This window comes from Canis lupus, chromosome 35 (genome assembly GCF_048164855.1).
Source record: "Canis lupus baileyi chromosome 35, mCanLup2.hap1, whole genome shotgun sequence".
Lineage (NCBI taxonomy): Eukaryota > Metazoa > Chordata > Mammalia > Carnivora > Canidae > Canis > Canis lupus.
In genome coordinates, this window is record NC_132872.1 from 25,751,604 (window position 1) to 25,771,390 (window position 19,787).

The 19,787-nt window shown below is 42.5% G+C and overlaps 1 protein-coding gene across 3 annotated transcripts in view; it reads left to right on the forward strand.

Moving 5' to 3' along the window:
• Positions 1-1,984: 1,984 nt before the first annotated feature.
• The window catches only part of DCBLD2 (discoidin, CUB and LCCL domain containing 2), an 80,344-nt gene continuing 62,541 nt past the window's right edge, over positions 1,985-19,787 (forward strand). Inside the window, exons 1-3 of one of the 3 annotated variants that reach the window (XM_072811689.1) lie at positions 2,006-2,174; positions 17,819-17,941; positions 18,689-18,916. In XM_072811689.1, coding sequence (XP_072667790.1) covers positions 2,108-2,174; positions 17,819-17,941; positions 18,689-18,916 — 418 coding nt within the window. In that variant the 5' untranslated portion in view covers positions 2,006-2,107. Of the gene's footprint in view, positions 2,175-17,818; positions 18,030-18,688; positions 18,917-19,787 lie in introns of those variants that run through there. The other 2 variants (XM_072811691.1, XM_072811690.1) reach the window with 2 other exon arrangements.

Here is a 19,787-nt window from a genome sequence, read left to right on the forward strand (position 1 = left end):
GTTGAATGCATGAGGGCTTTATAGTGGAGTTGAACAGAATGACCTCCAGAGTCCTTTCCAATTCTTAGCTTTTCATTTGAAGGTACTAGTCCCTTCCATGGTTTTGAGTATCACATCCGTTTATTACTCTCACCCATGACTTCAAGGTACTCCTCAACCTAAACTTTGGACCAAAATGTCCACCTGTTTCAAATACTAGCAGCTGAGTGAGCCTCTCAAATTCAGTACGTCCGAAATTACTTCACTTGCCTGCACAACCCAATCCACCTTTCCAGTTTTCTGTATTTGTGGATGACACCATCCTCTTCTTAGGGGCCCATGTTAAAAACATTTTGGATGGCACCTTTCTCCTAAAACCAATCGCTGGGGCAGCCCCGGTGGGCCAACGGTTTAGCGCCGCCTGCAGCCCAGGGCCTGATCCTGGGGTCCCGGAATCGAGTCCCGCATCGGGCTCCCTGGGTGAGGCCTGCTTCTCCCTCTGCCTGTGTCTCTGCCTCTCTCTCTAATAAATACATAAAATCTTAAAAAAATAAAATAAAACCAATCGCTGCCTCGTCCTGAGGATTTCCCTCCCCCACCAAACCAGTTGTCCTTGTCCTTGCATTTACCCACAGTTTCCATCTCTCACGAGCATTTGTTGCATCCTGACTTTCACGATGTATTTCCCTCTCTACCAACACTAGATCCTGGAGGATTTCTGTATTAGGGCTGTTAATCCCACAAGTGTCAGCATAGGGCTTGCAAGCGCATAGCAGGTGCTCAACACCTCTTGGAAGAATGGCTGAACGAATGCTGGGATGTTAGGTTTAAACTGCTGTGGGGGCATGGATCGTGCTATATGTGGTTTTGTTTTTTTTGTCCTGCTCCCAGTAGAGTAAAATAGTGGAAGGCATAGGAAAAAAGAAATACATATTTTTTTGAATTGAACCCTGTATTTTTTTAAAAATTTCAACTCGGAGTTGCTGCAGCAATCGGCTGTAGTTTTCATTTAAAAACAAACAAAAAAAAAACAAACGCCACACACGCTCTGCTTTTTTTTTTTTTTTTTTTTTTTTTTCTGTAAAAGGTTTCTCAGACGCAGGCCCCAGCGACGAGCCTCCAGGAGCCTGGGCGCCCACCCCTCGCGGTGGCCTGATGCGCGGCGGGGAGGAGCGAGGCGGGCGGGGCAGCCCGGAAGGCCCGGCGAGGGCGGGCGGCCGCGGCGGCCGGAGCGGCTCGGGCTGCGGGCCCAACAATGAGCGGCGCGCGCGCCGGGCCGGGCGGGGGGGCGGGGCCGGGGGCGGGGCCGGGGGCGGGGCCCGGGCGGGGGCGGGGCGACGCCTCCGTGGGCTGCAGGCGATTGGAGCCGAGCGACGGGGGGCGGCCCAGCCCCGGGAGAGGGCCGGGGAGCTAACGGGCCGCCCGCGGACGGAGCGCGCCGATTGGAGGGCGCGGAGGGAGACGCGCCGGAGCCGGACGCCGATTGGCCGCGGCGGGCCGGGGGCGTGGCCAGTGCGCGCCGGAGGGAGCGCGAGGGAGCGGGCGGCCGGCCTGCCAGCCAGCCCCTCGGAGCCCGGGCGTGTGCCGCGAGCCGGGCCGGCGGAGGACCGCGGGGCGGGAGGCGCGAGCCCGGCTCCCGCGCAGCCGCCCGCCGCGGCTCCAGCGCCCCGCTCCCTTCGCTCTCCCGCCGCGCCCCGCTCTGGGGTCTCGGGGAGGGGGAGCGAGGGCAGGACCTGAGCGGGCGGCGAGAGCGGCGAGAGCGGCGAGAGCGGCGCGCGGGGCGGACGGGGTCCCGGCGCGGGGCTCAGCGCGGCCGCCGCTCGCTCTCCCGCCGCCGCCGCCGCCGCCGCCGCCGCCGCCTCGCCCCGGGCGCCCGCACTATGCAGGCGGACCGCCGGCCGCCGCGATGGGGAGCGGGGCGCCGCTGAGAGCCGGGCTCAGCCCTCCCGCTCCGCGACTGCGGGCCGCGGCCGCCGCCCCCGCCCCCGCCCCCGCCCGGGCCGCGCTCCCCCTCTCCCGCCCTCTCCCTCCCCGCGGCGGCGGCTGCTCCTCCTCCCCCTCCTCCTCCTCCTCCTCCTCCTCCTCCCTCTCCTCCTCCTCCTCCTCCCCCTCCTCCTCCTCCTCCCCCATGCCTCTGTCCCTCCTGCTGCTCCTTATCCTGGTCCTGCTCCTCGAGGACGCCGGAGCCCAGCAAGGTGAGCGGGGCCCGGGAGGGTGCGGGGCCCCGGGACGTGAGCCGGAGGTGCAGATGCACGGGGGGGGGGGGGTGCCTGGGACCCGGTGGGACCTCGCGGGACCGGGCGGCACCCGGCCGGACCCTCCCCTCGCGGGCTTCAGCTGCAAAGGTGGGCTCTGCCTGTGCCCCCCCCCCCCCCACACCTGGCGCGCCTTTACTTTTTGACAAAGCCTCTGGCTTTCCTGAAAAGAGAGAAGCGAGACCCGGCTAGGAAGGCCTCCCTCTTGGTAGTGGATTCTTCTCGGGGGAACCTTTGGGAGGAAAAAGAGAAGTTTTGGAGGCGTGATTCCCGAAAGTTAGGCTAAGATGATGGAGAGCCCAGGAGGGCAAGATAATTAAAGAGCGTCTTAAACTAATTGAAGGCAACTGGCGACACTTCTCTTTCGTGGAAATGCTCAGGTTCACACGCGAATGGCCCTGACTGTGGGTAGCTTTGAGCCTTGGGCTCGGGCCTTGCGGTTCAAGGCCCCTTCTGTGACCCCTGGTGGGCTGGGCGGCCTGGGTGCCCCGCCTACGAGCTGTGCTCCCAGATGGAGCACTCCGAGTTACAAGGGTAAGGAGCCCTTTCAGAAAGTGACAAAACTTTCTTTCCCCTACAGACCTTGAAATACCTATTTCAGAATCGAGCAAAACTTATTGAATAATGATCATAATGGAAAGAGAATGCAGGGCCCATTCCTACCCCCCCCCCACCCTTTAGTACTATTTTCAGGCAGCGAACCGCAATGTTTTAATCAGTTTGGCATCAGTTATTGAACACATTTTTCCATTGCATTTCCGTTTTTACTGCAGTGAGAAGGATATGGCTTGGTTTGTTACTTATTGCTGGGAAGATTTTTAAGTTGATCTCCATGTTTAAGTCCAGCTTAAATGTTGCTCTCGAATGGTTTTCAGTAAAGTGTGGAATCATGGCCATAAGCCTGTCATTATGAAGATGCTGAAACTTTGACAGGCATGTGGAAGTATAATCTAACAATAAAGAGAAATATATTTTGCAAACTGACTTCTTTTTGTTCTAGGCACATTCCTACATGTCTAACTTAAAATGTAGAGGCTTAGCGTTCAGGTTTTTAGTTAGATCGTCTTCTTAAATAAATTCTTAAACAGCAGCATTTACTAAATTAAAATGTTGAATCCTTACCCCCAACTGAAGTTTTCGAGTGTATGCTTATAATTTCCTTCTAGTAGGAGGAGGAAAAAAAAAAAAAAAAAAAACCAGGAAGGCTTATATACGACCAGCGCTAATTGGGACTTAACTTTGTGGCAGGCGGGCACAATGCTAAGTGGTTTCTCTGTATTAAGACACTTAATCCTTACCATACCCACCTGAGATAAATCGCCTTATCCCATTTCAAACAGAAAGGAACTGAGACACAAAAAATATAAAGTACAGAAAGGAATGTAACTACATAAACAGAATAATCTATTCCTTGATACAGAAAGGAATGTAGCTACCTAAGCAGAATATTCAGTTTTGCTTATTTCTAGGGTGAGAGTGTTTCTATCATGTTTTTAAAAAAATCTTTTTAGAATTTCCTGAACTTGGCCTAATTAACATGCAAATATTATTACCTCATTTTCTTTCCAGGTGTAATTTCATTTTGTAGCACAGCATTTTAACGAATACATGGTCCTCTTTCACAGTGATGTCTTATATAAATTGTGTAGATTAACACAAATAGAAATCATGGTGGTAATTTAAAAGACCTCTGATTTCTAGTTCTTCTTAGTTGATTGGGTAAATTTTGTGAAGTCATTTCATTTCTTTGTCTATCAGTGATATGAGAATACGTATCTATTTTGTAGCCTAACAAAAGTGAAATGATAGTACATAGGAGTGTTGCAAATGGAAAAGCATAATATAGCTGTGATTATTGTTATTAATTTTGAGTTTATTAAGCTGATAAATAAGAACCAGTTAGGTGGATATCACTGGACACGCAGGAATTGTGTGAAATTTCTATTTTCTAATTTTTAAAAATTCTGTTTTTTACCCAAAAGACCCTGATGCAGACTGTAGTGGAATTGCTTTTAGACCAGTCTTAATTAATCTGACACATGCTTTGGGGTGCACTTGGTATTCTCTCACATAAACTGAGAAGAAGTCTAATTTCAAAATGAGAAGCAGTGTTTTAAAACACCTATAGAATTTTTAATAATGGGATTGTCGACATATTGTAGTGTTAGGTGACAAACTTGAGTTTTTACTATTATAAGAAATCTTAGGAAGAAGACTGAAGAGAAGTAATAAAATAATAGTTGTCTTTTGGTGGTAGAGTTGTGGGTAATTTTTGTATGCTTTTCCCAATTTTCTGCAGTTAACAAAGAATCAAAATGTAAGCTGTGAAAAAATGTTTTGCGATGCTTAGATTTTTCTTTCTTTAGTCTCGGTAGAAATGCGTTCAGTGTATATGTTGAGGAAGAACTGTGCTTCAGGAATTTTTAAAAATCTCTCAGACATCGTTTTGAAGTAGCAGAAGGTGTTCACTCTCATTCCAATTGTCGTTTACCCTGGAACCACACAGGTTTCAACTGCACAGATCCATTTGTATGCGCCAGTTTTTTTTCCCCAATAAATATATTGGAAGCTTTGGGGAAGGCTTACAACAGTTTGAAAAAAGTTGCAGAGGAACTGCATAGCCCAGAAGTATTTTAACAATTAAGAATAAGGAAGGTATTATTTTATAAGAATACAGTATATAATACCGGTAACATACAGAATACATGTTAATAGGCTGTTTATGTAATCTGTAAGGCTGATCAGGCTTCTGGTCACCAGTAAGCTGCGAACAAAGTTTTGAGGGAGTCCGAAGTTACAGACGGATTTTTGACTACACACAGGGAGGTCAGTACCCTTAACCCCTGAGTTGTTCAGGGATCAGCTGTAATGCTCTACATACCTATTCCTGAGCGGGTTTTCTGCTGTCAGAGTGATTTTTCTTTTTATTTGGCTCAGAATAAAATTTATCATTGGTCTGAAAATTTGTCAACCTTTCATAGCAGGGATGTATTTTAACCAATATTATTTCATTTATTTGTAAATAGATTGTGTCTCTGCACATTTAATTTTCTGTGATGGTGTTTTAGATATAGCTTACGTTTTTGTATTTTTAAGTTCTAAGTTTGAGTTGAGTTCATCTTCAGAATATTTTTGCTGTTGAAAGCATTTTTTTTTTTCCTGTAACACGTCCCAAAGACTTAATTTGGTCAAATTTATTATGATGATTGCATATTTGCTACTGTAATAAATGTATTTAATAGGAAGTTCAGAGTCTACTGTGAATAATTCTGTGTCTCTGATTTACATCTTGACTAGAAATTTGTGTCCCCTCATCTCAGGAGCTCAGCTTCCTCCTTCGTGTCCTGGAGGGTTTGGCTACCTTCTAGGTTAGATTATTATTGGAATGTGGTAAAATATCAGGGAATTAATTTTTTTTACGATTTCCTTTTTTTTTTTCTTTTAAGATTTTATTTATTTATTCATGAGAGACACAGGCAGAGGGAGAAGCAGGCTCTATGCAGGGAGCCTGACGTGGGACTCAATCCCGGGTCTCCAGGATCACGCCCTGGGCTGAAGGTGGCGCTAAACTGCTCAGCCACCTGTTTATGTCTATTAATATGAAATATTTGTGAAAGTACTGATTTTTGTTTGCATAAATATACGAAACAAGTTCAGTCTTAATCATTCAACTTCACAGTGATGTCAGAACTAATGTGTGGGGAAAAAATTGTTTTCTGTCATGTAGTGGCTTTATTTGGTTGTGAGGCAGGTAAATAGTTTTCCAACAGTATTTGTAAATTGTCAGAAATGAAGAGCACATCTCCCTCAGCAATGGTCATTTGTAATTATTTCTAATATTGACATTAGGTTAATTTAGAATTTTCCACTGTCTTGTCTTGGCAAAATAAAACATTAGACTCTTGGGACTCCTGGGTGGCTCTGTGGTTGAGCGTCTGCCTTCGGCCCAGGGGCATGATCCTGGGGTCCCGGGATGGAGTCCCACATCGGGCTCCCTGCATGGAGCCTACTTGTCCCTCTGCCTGTGACTCTGCCTCTCTCTCAGTGTCTTTTGTGAATAAATAAATAAAATCTTAAAAAAAAAAGGCCTCTTACATGTAGTTTTGTTCAGAGGTAAAAATCAGAACATCCTTCTTCTGCTATATTTCTGATTAATTTTGCCGAGTGAAAATTAGAAATACAGCATAAATTCCATATTTGCTAATGATTAGGTTTAAAATCCACATTTTAAAAACTCAAATGAAAAATCAATTGTAGAATTGTAAGTCATTGATTTTAGGTAGATTTCCCTATGCTTTAAGCAAAGAGGAAACATTAATTCCCTCTGGAGATGGTTAATAACTCTGTCTGAACATCTGAGCTTCATTCTAGAAGACCCAATAATAAAAAAAACTACCTTAAGATCGTGAAATTGGTGTTAAGTGAAAGTACCAGCGCTACAATGAAAATGACAAATGAATTAATTTCCAAGAAGAAATCATAAGGATATATATGATGAGGAAAGGCTACACGTGTATAGAAGTGGTTTTAAGTTTAGGATTATACTTAACAAAATGAACCATGAACCTAGGATGGGAAAGCTCAGGTAGTAATGTTGGGCATTAATGGAATGCATGCAAATAGCTTCTATTTGAGCTTCTTAATTCGTTGGAAGGATGTAGCATGATGACCTAAAATTGTCAGGTTTAGGAAAAGCTTCGTAGAGATAGTGAAATGTGATTGTTGAAAGACGAAGTGAGACAACTTGGTGGTTTTTCTTGTGCGGTTCATGGATTCAGTTTACTTTGTAACAACCTTACTACACAGCCTTGCCACTTTATTTATTAAATATTGTACAGATAATTACAGTTGTTTAAGACCAAAAACTTGATCATTATCCACAGTTCTACCCCCTAATCTATCAGCTTACTATTCATATGTTTCTTCCTATTCCATATTCACACTCCTACATAATAATCTTACATGGTTGTAATTTTAATCGTGTTATGTTCCATAGGGGTGTTGTGTTGAAATTAATTGTGTACTGTGTAGGCTAATTTAGCACCCATAGGAATACATAAAAATACAGCAAAAAAATATTCAAAATGTAAAAATTCATCACAAGGCATTATGAAGTAATTACTCTATTGTTTGGAATTGCTGTTACAGTATTTTCTTTACTCCATCTGATTGAATTCTTCATCTAGGGTGGAGTCTTTTAAGAAGATATTTCTGTGCAAAATATTAGCTTAGAAACCTATGTAATGCAAATTTCCCAGATCATTATGTGGATTAAATGCCTGCTAAAACATTACCTACTAATCATCCTGCACCCTGAAGGATATGTAGCTGGAAGAAAAATGTTGATTAGCCACTTGAATTATGGAGATGCTGGTTCCCTCAACTGCCCTCTGAGAGTGGGCAAGGCTTTTGTTGAGTTGGGTGCATGCAAGTTGGGGGCAAAACTGAATTGCTTGGTTGATAAGGAAAAGATGCTGGTACTCTTTATCATCCTTTCATTGAGAACCTGCAGCATGACGTAGTACCAACTATGAGCTTCCAAGCATGTGTGCACGTATGTCCTGAGACATTTAGAGAAGAGTAAAACATTTTGTCTTCAGAGAACCTACCGTGTAGTTGGGGAAATAATTATCTTTAAGTTGCATATATAATTCAAGGGAGGTTGCATTTTGCTGTGGGTTTGCAGGGAAGAAACACTTGTGGTGCCTAAGGAGGTAGAAGCCTTTTTTTTTTTAATTTTTTTTTAAATTTTTATTTATTTATGATAGTCACAGAGAGAGAGAGAGAGAGGCAGAGACACAGGCAGAGGGAGAAGCAGGCTCCATGCACCGGGAGCCCGACGTGGGATTCGATCCGGGGTCTCCAGGATCGTGCCCCGGGCCAAAGGCAGGCGCCAAACCGCTGCGCCACCCAGGGATCCCTTTTTTATAAAGTTATTTTAACTGAGTGAGCTTTGAAGGATTTGTAGGTTTGTAGGCCACAAGGATGACAGACGTTTGAGAAGTAAAGATCACAGTATCAAAATAGCAGGGAGTCAGGAAGGCCTGGGTGTGGAAGCCTAGCCTGTTGCAAGAGTCTAAGCTCCTGGTCCTGGCTTCCTGCCTCCTTCCTGAGCCCCAGGCCTTGCTCCTGCCTAATAATCGGGTGGATATTGACAGGTTGGTTACTGCTGGCCATGGTTCTGGGGCACTGGGGTATTGCCTTTCTGAAGCAGTGTGGCTGGCAGCCTCTTGATCACCTGTAAGATATAATCCAAACTCCTTTGCATATTATACATGTAATTTTTTCACAGCATGGTCTCTCCTTTCCTCTCTGACCTAATCTCATGCCAGCATCTGTCACCTTTTATATGTAGCTCACGGGTAAGACTGAACTACTTTTTATTGCTCTAGAGTATAATTTCATGGTTTTTTTGCCTTGTTCCCTATACTGACTTCCTTACACATGCTATTTTCTCGGCTTAGAAAGGCCTCTTCCTTTCCTTGCCTGCTTGGTAAACTCCTAATATCCCTTCAGAACCCTTCTTGGGTATTATCCCTGAGAGGAGTTCTTTGACTGTCACCACACACTCATCTCCAGATGGGACGTTTCAGTTATGTCTATTCATTCATTAATCACACTGAAAATTAGAGATTAGTCCTGGCAGAGAGTTTTACTCATTTTCTTGTTTCTAATATGCAGCATGATGTCTGTCATTCAAAACACATGAATTAAGAAGGCATTTCTGGAGTGAACCTGCTGCCCCAGGCCCATGATTTGGTGTTGGTCTCTGGGCATCTCCTCCCCAGGCTCCGTTAGCGTCAGAGCCTGCACTTCTCGGGCTCATGGGAGGAGAGCCCGCTCTTGCACCTGACTACCTCCTTGCTCAGGGCCTAACATTCCGCCTAGGGTCTCCCAGCTGCCCTCCGTCTGGGACCTAGGTAGGCTACTCTGCTCCCTAGGTGGAAATTCCACCAGAACTCTGCACACAGCCATGGCTATTCTCAGAAAACACTGCCGTGCCCACCTTGTCCGATTGGTCATCTTGAAGAGCAGCAGCCTAAATCAGTGTCAGCAGATGGGGTGCCCTTCTTGGCCCTGTCTTTCAAACTCTGATTTGAGTGACTGCCACTGGCATTATCAGAGTCCCCCAGTCATGGTTCTAGTAGTTGCCTTGCCTCCTCTTTCTTTGACGGCTCCAATTCCTGGAGAATGTTCAGGTAGTTTCAGCAATCTGGTGTCAGAGGAAAGTTCATGAGAAATGAAGGCAGAAAAGTCCAGTGGGAACAAGATCGTGGAGGACTTTCCATGGAGGGCCAGACAGGAGTTTGTCCCTGAAGTGTTAGCCAGGCATCATCCTTAGGTTCCTCTGCCTTCATCCGTTCCACTTGTCTCTCTCGAGGTTCACTTTGTCATCCCAGCCTCCCGTGTCCCTGCTGCCTTTGATGCCCTTCTCCTTGTCAGATCCCATATGTGGCTACGTGCCAGTCCTCCCGGCCTTCTCTGATTCTGGGTAGCTCAGGGCTATTGGAGAAAGTCATGTGGCCAGTGGGACTGGATCTACCGCAGTGAGGACTACTGAGCAAATCTCCAGCTGTGTAGACCAAACCCCGGCCCTGCTTGCATCCCCACACAGTATAACTGCCTCCTTCCTTTCTTCCCCAAACCATCTCTTCCTCTTGTCCAGGACACTGCTGTGTCAGGGAATGTAAGTCATGTTATAGTATAATTTTTTGTTAATGTTTTAGTATAATTTAAACTCGAATGGTGTTTCTTATTCTGTACCTGGAATCATGCTCAAAATACCCACTGGCTCATGTACATCTTTCTTCTGGGCTGTTGGCTTTCCAGGTACCTAACATCTAGGCTTTTTGGAGTGACGACCGTTCTCATGAGTAGACTCCATCCGTGCTGTGCGTTTTCCTAGTATGTGGCGCGCAGCAAATACTCATTAAATATGGATTTCCTTGCAGCCTAGTCTCCATTCTCCTGCAAGTATCATTTAAACTGCCAGATTTTTTTTTTCCTTTTTTGGTTTTGGCTTGTGTTTACTCTGAAAAACCTGAACACTTTCTTCGTCTCTACTGTTTCATACTTTGGTGGACTTTGAAAGTATGGAGACTTTGGAGTCAGATGCACCTGCATTTAAATACTAGGCATGTCAATCGAGGATATCTACTACTACTCTTATTGTTGTTAAATCTCGAAGTCCCCTCTTTTTCTAGAATGTTTGGGGGCTGGGATCAAACCTGTTTGGGTAGTCAGTTTTTCTTGAATGAATCTGTACGAGTGGAGGTGGTTAATACATAAGCAGGTGACAGCTTTGAGGACGAGGAGAAGGTTGTAGACTCCATGGTAACTGAAAACTAAGTAGGGAGATGCGCAGAATGGAGGAAGACCTGAGCAGCAGCAGCAGTCAGTATTAAGATAAGTCCATGAAGATGCTGGAGAAGTTGCAATTAGTTCAAAGAACTGAGCCAGGGAAGAATTTTAAGAAGGAGGGAGGGAAAATCGGAAGGAAGAAAGATGGGAGGGAAGGAAGGGTCAGCAATGCTAGATAATCTGGAATGGTCACAAATGATAAGGATGGAAAAGTATCCACTGACGTTCGGCAGCTTGGAAACCACCCACTTGGGTGAAGAGTTTCCTTGGGGAGGTAGGTCTGTGTTTTGTAGGGCTGCCATTGCAAATTAGTACAAATTTAGGTGGCCTAAAACAACAGAACCGTGTTGGCATATAGTTCTGGAGGCTAGAATTTTGAAATTGGGTTATCAGCAGGGCCATACTCTCTGAAGATGCTAGGGGAGGCTCTTTCCTGGCCTCTTCCTAGCTTCCGGCCGTTTTAATCTTTAGAGTTCCTTTGTATCAGTCCAGTCTCTGCCTCTATAATGTAGCAGCCTTCCTGTGTCTGTATCTGTGTCCAGATTTTCACCTTTTTATAAGGACACCACTTTTTATTAGGGTCCACCCTCATCCAGCATGACCTCATTGTAACTTCATGACGTCTGCTAAGACCCTGTTTCCAAATACAGTTACATTCATTGGTACCAGAAATTAGGACTTAAACATATCTTTTTGGAAGGGATGCAGTCCAGCCTTTAACAGTCCGGAAGATGAATTGCAGTGCTTTGAAACTTAGAACAGGAGGCAAAGAAGTAAGATGTCAATTATGGAGAACAGAAGAAATTTCTCTGTAAAAGAAAGGAAAAGTGAGCAAGGAAATGGTAGATGTTGGGGGACACTAGATGGAACGAATTTTCTGTGGTATTTTGTTGTTGCTGTTAGTGTTAGCGTTCTATGATTTGTTAAAGTGCAAAACCTAGGACCCACCGTGGAGCTATTTTACAGGTTATAATTTGCAAAAGAGGCAAAACTATACCTGCTTTGCAAATATAAAATGAACACATGTCAAAGATTTTATTCAATTCATTCATTAATGAGGGAGCCACTAATGTTAAGTCCTGTCCAGAGAGTATTTGAGATACTAAGTGGTGTTTATAATCATAGGATATGATCACTAGATTAGATGGCTAAGGCCAGTAGGGTCATAAACAGTAACCTTCGGGATTATCTTTTCAGCTGGACAAAAGTGATCTGCATCTCTACTAGACAACAGTCGGTATGTTAACATGCAACCCAAACTGGGACCTTTAAGCAGTGATAAATACCAAGTCCAGCTAACTGTTTTGTCCTATAAATCTTTGGGCAGCTTTTGGCTTTTGTGACATTGAAAAGATGTGCTGCTCACCTTTTTTTTTTTTTTTTTTAACCAATTTCCAAGTTTAAGATCCTTTTTCTGATGTGTTTATTAGAATCTAGGGAGATAGAGAGGGGGGAATCTCAGAACCTTTACTTAGCCCTTAGGTGATTCTAATGTTGATCTGAGAATCACTGAATAAGGGTGAAACTGAGTGGCATTGAGTGCCCATTTGAGATTGGAACCCATTACTTTTTTTTTTTTTTTTTTTTTTTTAAGATTTTGTTTATTTATTCATGAGAGACCCGGAGAGAGAGGCAGAGACACAGGCAGAGGGAGAAGCAGGCTTTTCACAGGGAGCCCGTTGTGGGACCCGATCCCAGGACCCCAGGATCACACCCTGAGCTAAAGGCAGACACTCAACTGCTGAGCCACTTAGGCATCCTCCTGGAACCCATTACTTTAATGACACCTATCCCCCTGGAGTTTGTGACCCCCCCCCCCCCCCCCCCCGCCAGTAGTGCTCAGCTCCTTGGCAGATCATATGATCCAGGAATGAGGGTTTGGGAGGGAGATGGTCAGGAAGGACACAAAGGCTAGGAAGTAAAGGTACCAGGAAGAGGTAGTTAGTGCCAGATGTGAAGTCTAGGCTGGGCAGGGAAAGCCATGAGGCCAGAACCAGATTGATAGATGGGGAGAAAAGAGAGACGTCAAGTTCACAGAAAGTATGTGGGTATGAGAGAGCTGCAAGGTCAGGACACCCACCGACCAGCAGAGTGAGACCGCAAAGTTTCTGAGTGTTCACAGGTGGGTGGGCGTGCCTCTGACAGTGGCAAAAGTCAAGTCCAGGTGGTGGTCCTGAGAGAGTTACTGAAGGTCATCGTGGAGAGGAGGAGTGAGAATTACTTTCTCACTGATTTATGCTTTTCACAAGACATTCCACTGGACTGTTGTTACTTTAGGTTGTGGCCAGATGCCCTCTATCTACCTAAGATGGGCAAAAGCCTTTCTGGGCTTTTACGACTGTAATAGTAGCCTCCAGCAAGGAGTGTTCATGGAGCACATTATTATAGGTAAGGCCCTCAATACTAGATATTTTCATACAATATCTCATTTAATTTTTACCCTGTGTGTCTGAATTGTTAGTACCCCCATTTTACAAAGCCGAGGTTTAGTAGCAATAACTAACCTGAAGGTCACGGTGAGTGGTGGGATAGGGCATTTAAATTCATTCTGTGACTCCAGAGCTCATTTGCTTAACCACTGTGTTCCAAGTTGGGTGTGTGCTTGGTGGGGATTAAAGAGGATTTATACATCTCACATTCCTTCATGTAATTCAATTTTGTAAATTATCACACATGCAGAGAATAGTTCGGGCTTAAAAAAGAATGAAGCTGGGAGCTATTTCTTTTTCTAAAAATTGCCACAGTGACCTTCTTGAGGCATTCAGAGCATATCCATCTTGTCTAGTATTTAAAAAAAAAAATGAGTGAAATTAAAGCAGTACTGCGAATTATTTATTTGAGATTTGTGGTGGTGCAACTTTAAAAATTTAATAGTAGTAAGACTGATGTAATCCTTTAGTCCAGAAATTCACAGTGCTAAATACTGCATTAAACATCGTCATTGTAGCCAGATGAAATAGGATGTATTAGTTAATTCTTGCAAGTTATTCCTTTGAATGCCTTTCTACTCTGAATGCCCTTTTTTTTTCAGCTGATTTATTATAAGATTTCACAAATGCATTATAAGATGGGATAGAAGTGACATTTATAGGAAGTAGAGTCAGACTCAGTGGGGGTTAATCCTTGAAAGCTCACTGGAAAAGTATAAACTGTTCATAGTTTACACTGATTGTAATGAAAGTTACATTGCTCTACATTTGTGGCATGTTTGTGCAAGCTTCTGCATTTGCGTATGGTATTGTCACAGTGTATTTAGAAGTCACACAGTATTTATATTAATACTCTTCAATCATTCAGATAATTTATATTAAGTATTAGTAGTAATTAGTAGTAATTTATATTAATTATTAGTAGTAGTAATACGGGGGTGGCGGCAGGGTTACATGTAATTGGTATCATGAGCATGTGCTTATTAGAAAAAAAAACACAAACACTTGAAGTTTAGAGCAGCCTAAAATAATATGTTCTTTGTTGTATTCATTCATTGTTACTTATATATGTTTAACGTTCTTTCTGTTTTCTCTAGGGATAAGTAGTTTAAAAAAATACTGTTATTTTCCTGGAAAAATACCAAAATTTATATCTGGCTTAACACATCTGACCTTAGACTCTTCAGAGGAAGTGAACACATGTTCTGTGAGCAATCCCCCAGATAAATCGGCAGCCAAACAAAGGAGCAGTAAGATCAAATTCCAGTGTTTCTTCTCCACTGAAATTCAAAAATTGCACCAACGGGCTTCTGTCCTTTATGGCCAGTTATACTTTGGTGGAAACCGTCTAGCGGAGGAGACGCTAACAGTGATGGTGGTGTTGATGTTGGAGAAAGATGTGGTGGTGGTGGAGTTACTGGTGAGGGCGCACGGATTGGTCCTAGGATAACCATTGTGAAAGGGATTTTTCCCGTCGTAGTTATGCTGCCTTTGTCAACTCTGCCTTGAGAAAATGGCTAACGGGAGGTGGTGTTGGCTGGTCACAGGTCATCATTATTCTTTCTAGCTCACAAAGTTAAGCAGAAAATTTGGAGACTTACTCCTGACCCTATTAGCACCTTTCTTCTTTATCTTTTTTTTTTTTTTTTTTTTTAAAGATTTTATTTATTCACATGAGAGAGAGAGGCAGAGACACAGGCAGAGGGAGAAGCAGGCTCCATGCAGGGAGCCCGACGTGGGACTCGATCCCGGGACCCCAGGATCACGCCCTGGGCCGAAGGCAGGCGTTAAACTGCTGAGCCACCCAGGGATCCCCGCGCCTTTTTCCAAACCCTAATTTTAAGAGCCGTTGGCCCAGGAAAGAGATGACTCCAGGGCTGTAGGCTAATGAAAAGAACATTCTCTTTCCTGTAACTTCTGTTTACTTGTTTTAAAAATCAGGAAGCGGGACTCCAGAACTCTTTCGTTGAACTGCTGATTGTGGGAGGGAAGTGTTCTTAGGTTGTGTGTATCTCAGTGGCCAGAACAGCGTTAGCCTTCGGGCCGGACGGAACCCAGCCGAGAAGGCTCTCAGGCCTTCCTCCCCAGACGTCCTCGCCTTTGCTCTAAGTCAGCCTCCTCAGCCTCCTCAGCCTCCTCAGCCTCCTCAGCCTCCTCAGCCTCAGGACGACTGACAAGTTTAAGATCAATCGTTCTTTACTCTGGGGGGCTGTCCTGTGCACCTCGGAGGATGTTTGGCAGCATTCCTGGTTCTACCCACCAGATGCCAGTAGCACGCCCCCCGCCCCCATTGTGACAACCTAAAATATCTCCAGACATTGCCAATCGGGAGGTAAAACTGCTCCCGTGGGAGCCTCCCCGTCTCCCCCCATTCGAGCACCACCGCTCCAAGTGTAGTAGGTGCTTAGACAATAAAGAATTTTTTCCAGATTTTAGTCTTACTTTTTTAAATACTTTGGCATTTTAAGTATTGGTACGGAATAGGATTTGCTCATAACTGGAAAACTGGAGGCACGTTTTCTAATTTGAGGGTAAAAGTGAGGATAGGGTCTCCCTGGAGAGTTCAACCTAACGACCTCTGGATGCTTCCTGCAGTGGTTTCCAGAGTCCCAGTAATCTTAAAATAAATCGCTGAAAAAGGGCATTCAGAGTAGAAAAGCATTCAAAGGAATAACTTGCAAGAATTAACTAATACATCCTATTTCATCTGGCTACAATGACGACGTTTAATGCAGTATTTAGCACTGTGAATTTCTGGACTAAAGGATTACATCAGTCTTACTACTATTAAATTTTTAAAGTTGCACCACCACAAATCTCAAATACTTCGCAGTACTGCTTTAATTTCACTCATTTTTTTTTAAATACTAGACAAGATGGATATGCTCTGAAAGCCTGAAGAAGGTCACTGTGGCAATTTTTAGAAAAAGAAATAGCTCCCAGCTTCATTCTTTTTGCGGGGGACCCTTTAGCGGGTCAGGATTGTGCAGGCAGGAGTGTACAGGATGCCAGCGTAACATGTATTTCTTCCTTGGGAATAACTGAGAAAAACATTTGAAGATTGCTGGCCTAGTGATACTGTATAAGCCCAGCCTCCCCTTTCAAACTAGAATATTCTAAACATCCTCTTTGCAGCAGTAGGTGTTTGTCGAGGCCAGCACATCTATTTATCTGGTCAGGTTAAACTTATCAAATTGTCTTGGAAGTATGAAACATTCAAACTTGTACATCGTAGTAGTAGACTTGAGACCTTCTTTTAACTTTGGGTTCTGGTGCATATCATCTTTTTTGCTAGGGGAGGAAGCTCTGAACTCCATCACATATTTTAGAACATTCTTGGCACAGTCCTTGTGGACTGTTCATGCCCTCCCCCTACACAAGATACTGAAAAAAGACGGCTCCATCTTAATTGTTTTCTTCATCAGCGTGCATGCAAAAGTCCTGTTTTTCATCAGTTAGTATTTATTTTGTTAAATTGCACTTTATGGAGGAAAGGGCAAGAGACATTTTGCATATTTATTGACAAACATAAGTATGAGCATAAAGACATCTAAAAATTACTCCTAACACTGCTTATGCTCTTTGTAAAATTCATTTTAAAATGGCAACCGTAAGTTAAATAGTAGCCTGTGGGGAATACATTACATGGGACAATCTGCCATTACTAAGTCATGAATTCAGCTGTTAATAGGAAATTCTTGGGTTCCTGAAATCCATCGGCACTTCCAGTCACTTAAAAAGCTGCCTTAGTGTCTATTCACTAAAGAGAATACATTTATATTTTGAGTTATTTTATTTATTCAGTGGCTACTTTTCAAAGATTTAAACACTCCAGAAAGCACATTTTCATCTTTTCAATAGCAAGAGAACATTTCAGACTAGTTTCGTAATGTTGAAAACTCTGTCTTAGGGGATAATCTTTTTTCTCTAAGGAAAAATTGTAATGATTATTCAAAAGTTATTTATGTTACAATTCATTTATTTTCACAGTGAAGGTTTTATATCCCTGTGTTTCTAATTTAGATGATTTTCAGAAGAGATATGCAAGGTATTTTCATCATACTTGCGGAGAAAATTTGAGTGTTTTTTTTTCCTTCTGAGTTGTATAACATTTAAGTTTTATATTTGCAGAAGATCAGTGGGTGTATCACAAAAACATGTTTATTTCATGGTGCCTCTATATAGTATTGAGGGACTATGCCTAGTTTCTGTGTGTAGATTGAAAGCAGGTGTAGGGATAGCTGAAGTTCAGTGTTGCTCACAAGTTGAGCTTTATAAGAGAGGTTTGTTTAGGAAGCCAGATTGTTAGTATTGACCTTTAAAAGTGGGCCAACATTACTAGTAGGGATTTGAGAATAAAATTTCTTGATCAGAAAAGGACATGAAGTACTGTCGTCATAATGTACGTACAGAATTTTTCCTTTATTAAAGTGAGTTTTGAGACGGGTTTGAAATTACTTTTTCATTGGTACTTGTACAGTTTCCTTATTCACTGAATTAATAAATATTTTTTTTGCAGCTACTTGCCAGATACTATATTAGCTTTTAAAGCTTTCATTCATCTGTTGTAGTAAATAATATCAGCACTGCATTGTTCTTAAAAATAATAAATCAACATAATAGAAAATCCTTTTACAGACATCTGTATCCATATTGACTTTTAAATTCACCACTGTCACTTTTGATACAGTTTTTTTGTGTAAGTACAGAACTATTCCAAAGGTGATTATAAATGGCTATTTTGGAGGAAAAAAATACTATAATTTTAGTATGATGTTTTCATCTTCCTTTCAGAAGGAGATTCATTTGAATCCCATCATGAAGGAATGCTAAATGGTACAATGGGAGCAGCAACTGAAACTTCTCAGCATTGCTTGCCTCTTCTAGATGCTCAAACACCAAATTTTAGGATAAAAGGTGGATGCAAATAATAGTATGTTAAGTTACCTGAGTTCCCGTAGTGAAGGAATTCTGGAGCAGATAATGCTGCTACCAAGATATGAAGGTTATTTTTCCTAATCTTTACTAATTCATTAAACTGTTATTTTTTCTTCATCATTCTATAGGGGGAAAATGAAGTTTTTGGAGAGGGATTACTAACAAGTCCAATTTCAGTAGAATGTAAAATTAAATTTCCTTAAATATTGCTTTAATGCCTTCAACAATGAATGCCTTGAAATACTGTCATATGGTCTGTGACCTGCGTAACCTTTAGTATAAACTGTTTTTAGGTATCCTTCAACTTCTCACAGAGCTTTTAGAAGGGTTTGTGATGAATGGATGGAGCTGATCACATACTTTTATTTTTATAGTTTACATTTACTTTGAACAATATATATGAATTGATACTCTTTTAAAGATTAAATTTATTATGATATGTATATACATTTATTGTAACCTATGTTTACTTCTGTTTATTGAGATTGGAAGGTTCTTTGAACTCACTGGGGTAATCATTGATTAATTTGACCTTACCTGACATCTTTTGATCCCTGTGAGGAGATATACTAAGAACCCCGTTATCCCTTTTATCTTGTATAAGGAAAGTGTTGGTATAAAACATGTCATACATATTTTAACATTTTCACCAAAAAATCCTGATTATATATAAAGTTAAAAGTGTAATAAAGATTCATCCTTTTAACTCTTTTTTTTTTTTTTAAGGTGATGGATGTGGACATACTGTACTAGGCCCTGAAAGTGGAACCCTCACATCAATAAACTACCCACAGACCTATCCCAACAGCACCGTTTGCGAATGGGAGATCCGTGTAAAGATGGGAGAGAGAGTGCGCATCAAATTTGGTGACTTTGACATTGAAGATTCTGATTCTTGTCATTTTAATTACTTGAGAATTTTTAATGGCATTGGAGTTAGCAGAACTGAAATAGGTAGGACATTTTCTTATAAATGTACATGTAATACATCACTTCCCCGAGTTTTAAAACAAAGCGATCTTTTATACTTACACTGAATAAGCAGGCTATGTAGGATGATATGCAGGAAATTATTGTGTGGATTATGTGTGGAAATCTCAAATGTGAATCTTTTGGGAAGGGGAGATTCTCATCTGTTCATTTACTCTCCACATGAGCTTGTCAGTACTTTTACAAGACGACACTGTACTGCTTCTAGAACATTAATTGTCTCGTTTTTTAGTTTTTTCTAATCATTTTATTTGCAATTAAAGAATAGAAGTATAATTCATGCTTAGGAGGCACTGTATCATGGTGATTGAGAGCATAGATTTTGGATCCAAACTGCCTGGTATCAAATCGTCACTCTGCTGTTAGCTTATGTGTGACTTTGGACAAGTTACCTGACCTCTTTTTTCGCTTGTAAAATAGGGAATGAACCAGTAACATGTAACGTGCTTAGAACAGTCCATAACACGTAATATGTGCTTACTAATGCTAGCTGCTGCTGTTATTCTTCACTAAGATCAGCAGTTCTCAATTATGGCTGCATGTTAGAGTCACTTGGAAAGATTTAAAATAATACTAGATTCTAGATAATACTATATCCCCATCCTAGACCATTTGGGTCAGAATTGATTGGGTAGGACCCACACCTCTGTATTTTTAAAAGCTTCCCAGCAGAATCTGCTTTGTAGTTATGTTGAGAATCTTTGGTTTAGAAACCAGTCCCTTTGTCTTAAAGATGGAAAAATGTTTACGACTATTTGAATGAACTAACATCATAAAATCTTGAATTCTCTGTGAATTAATTTGGAAACATGTATTGGTACCGCTGTATAAAATA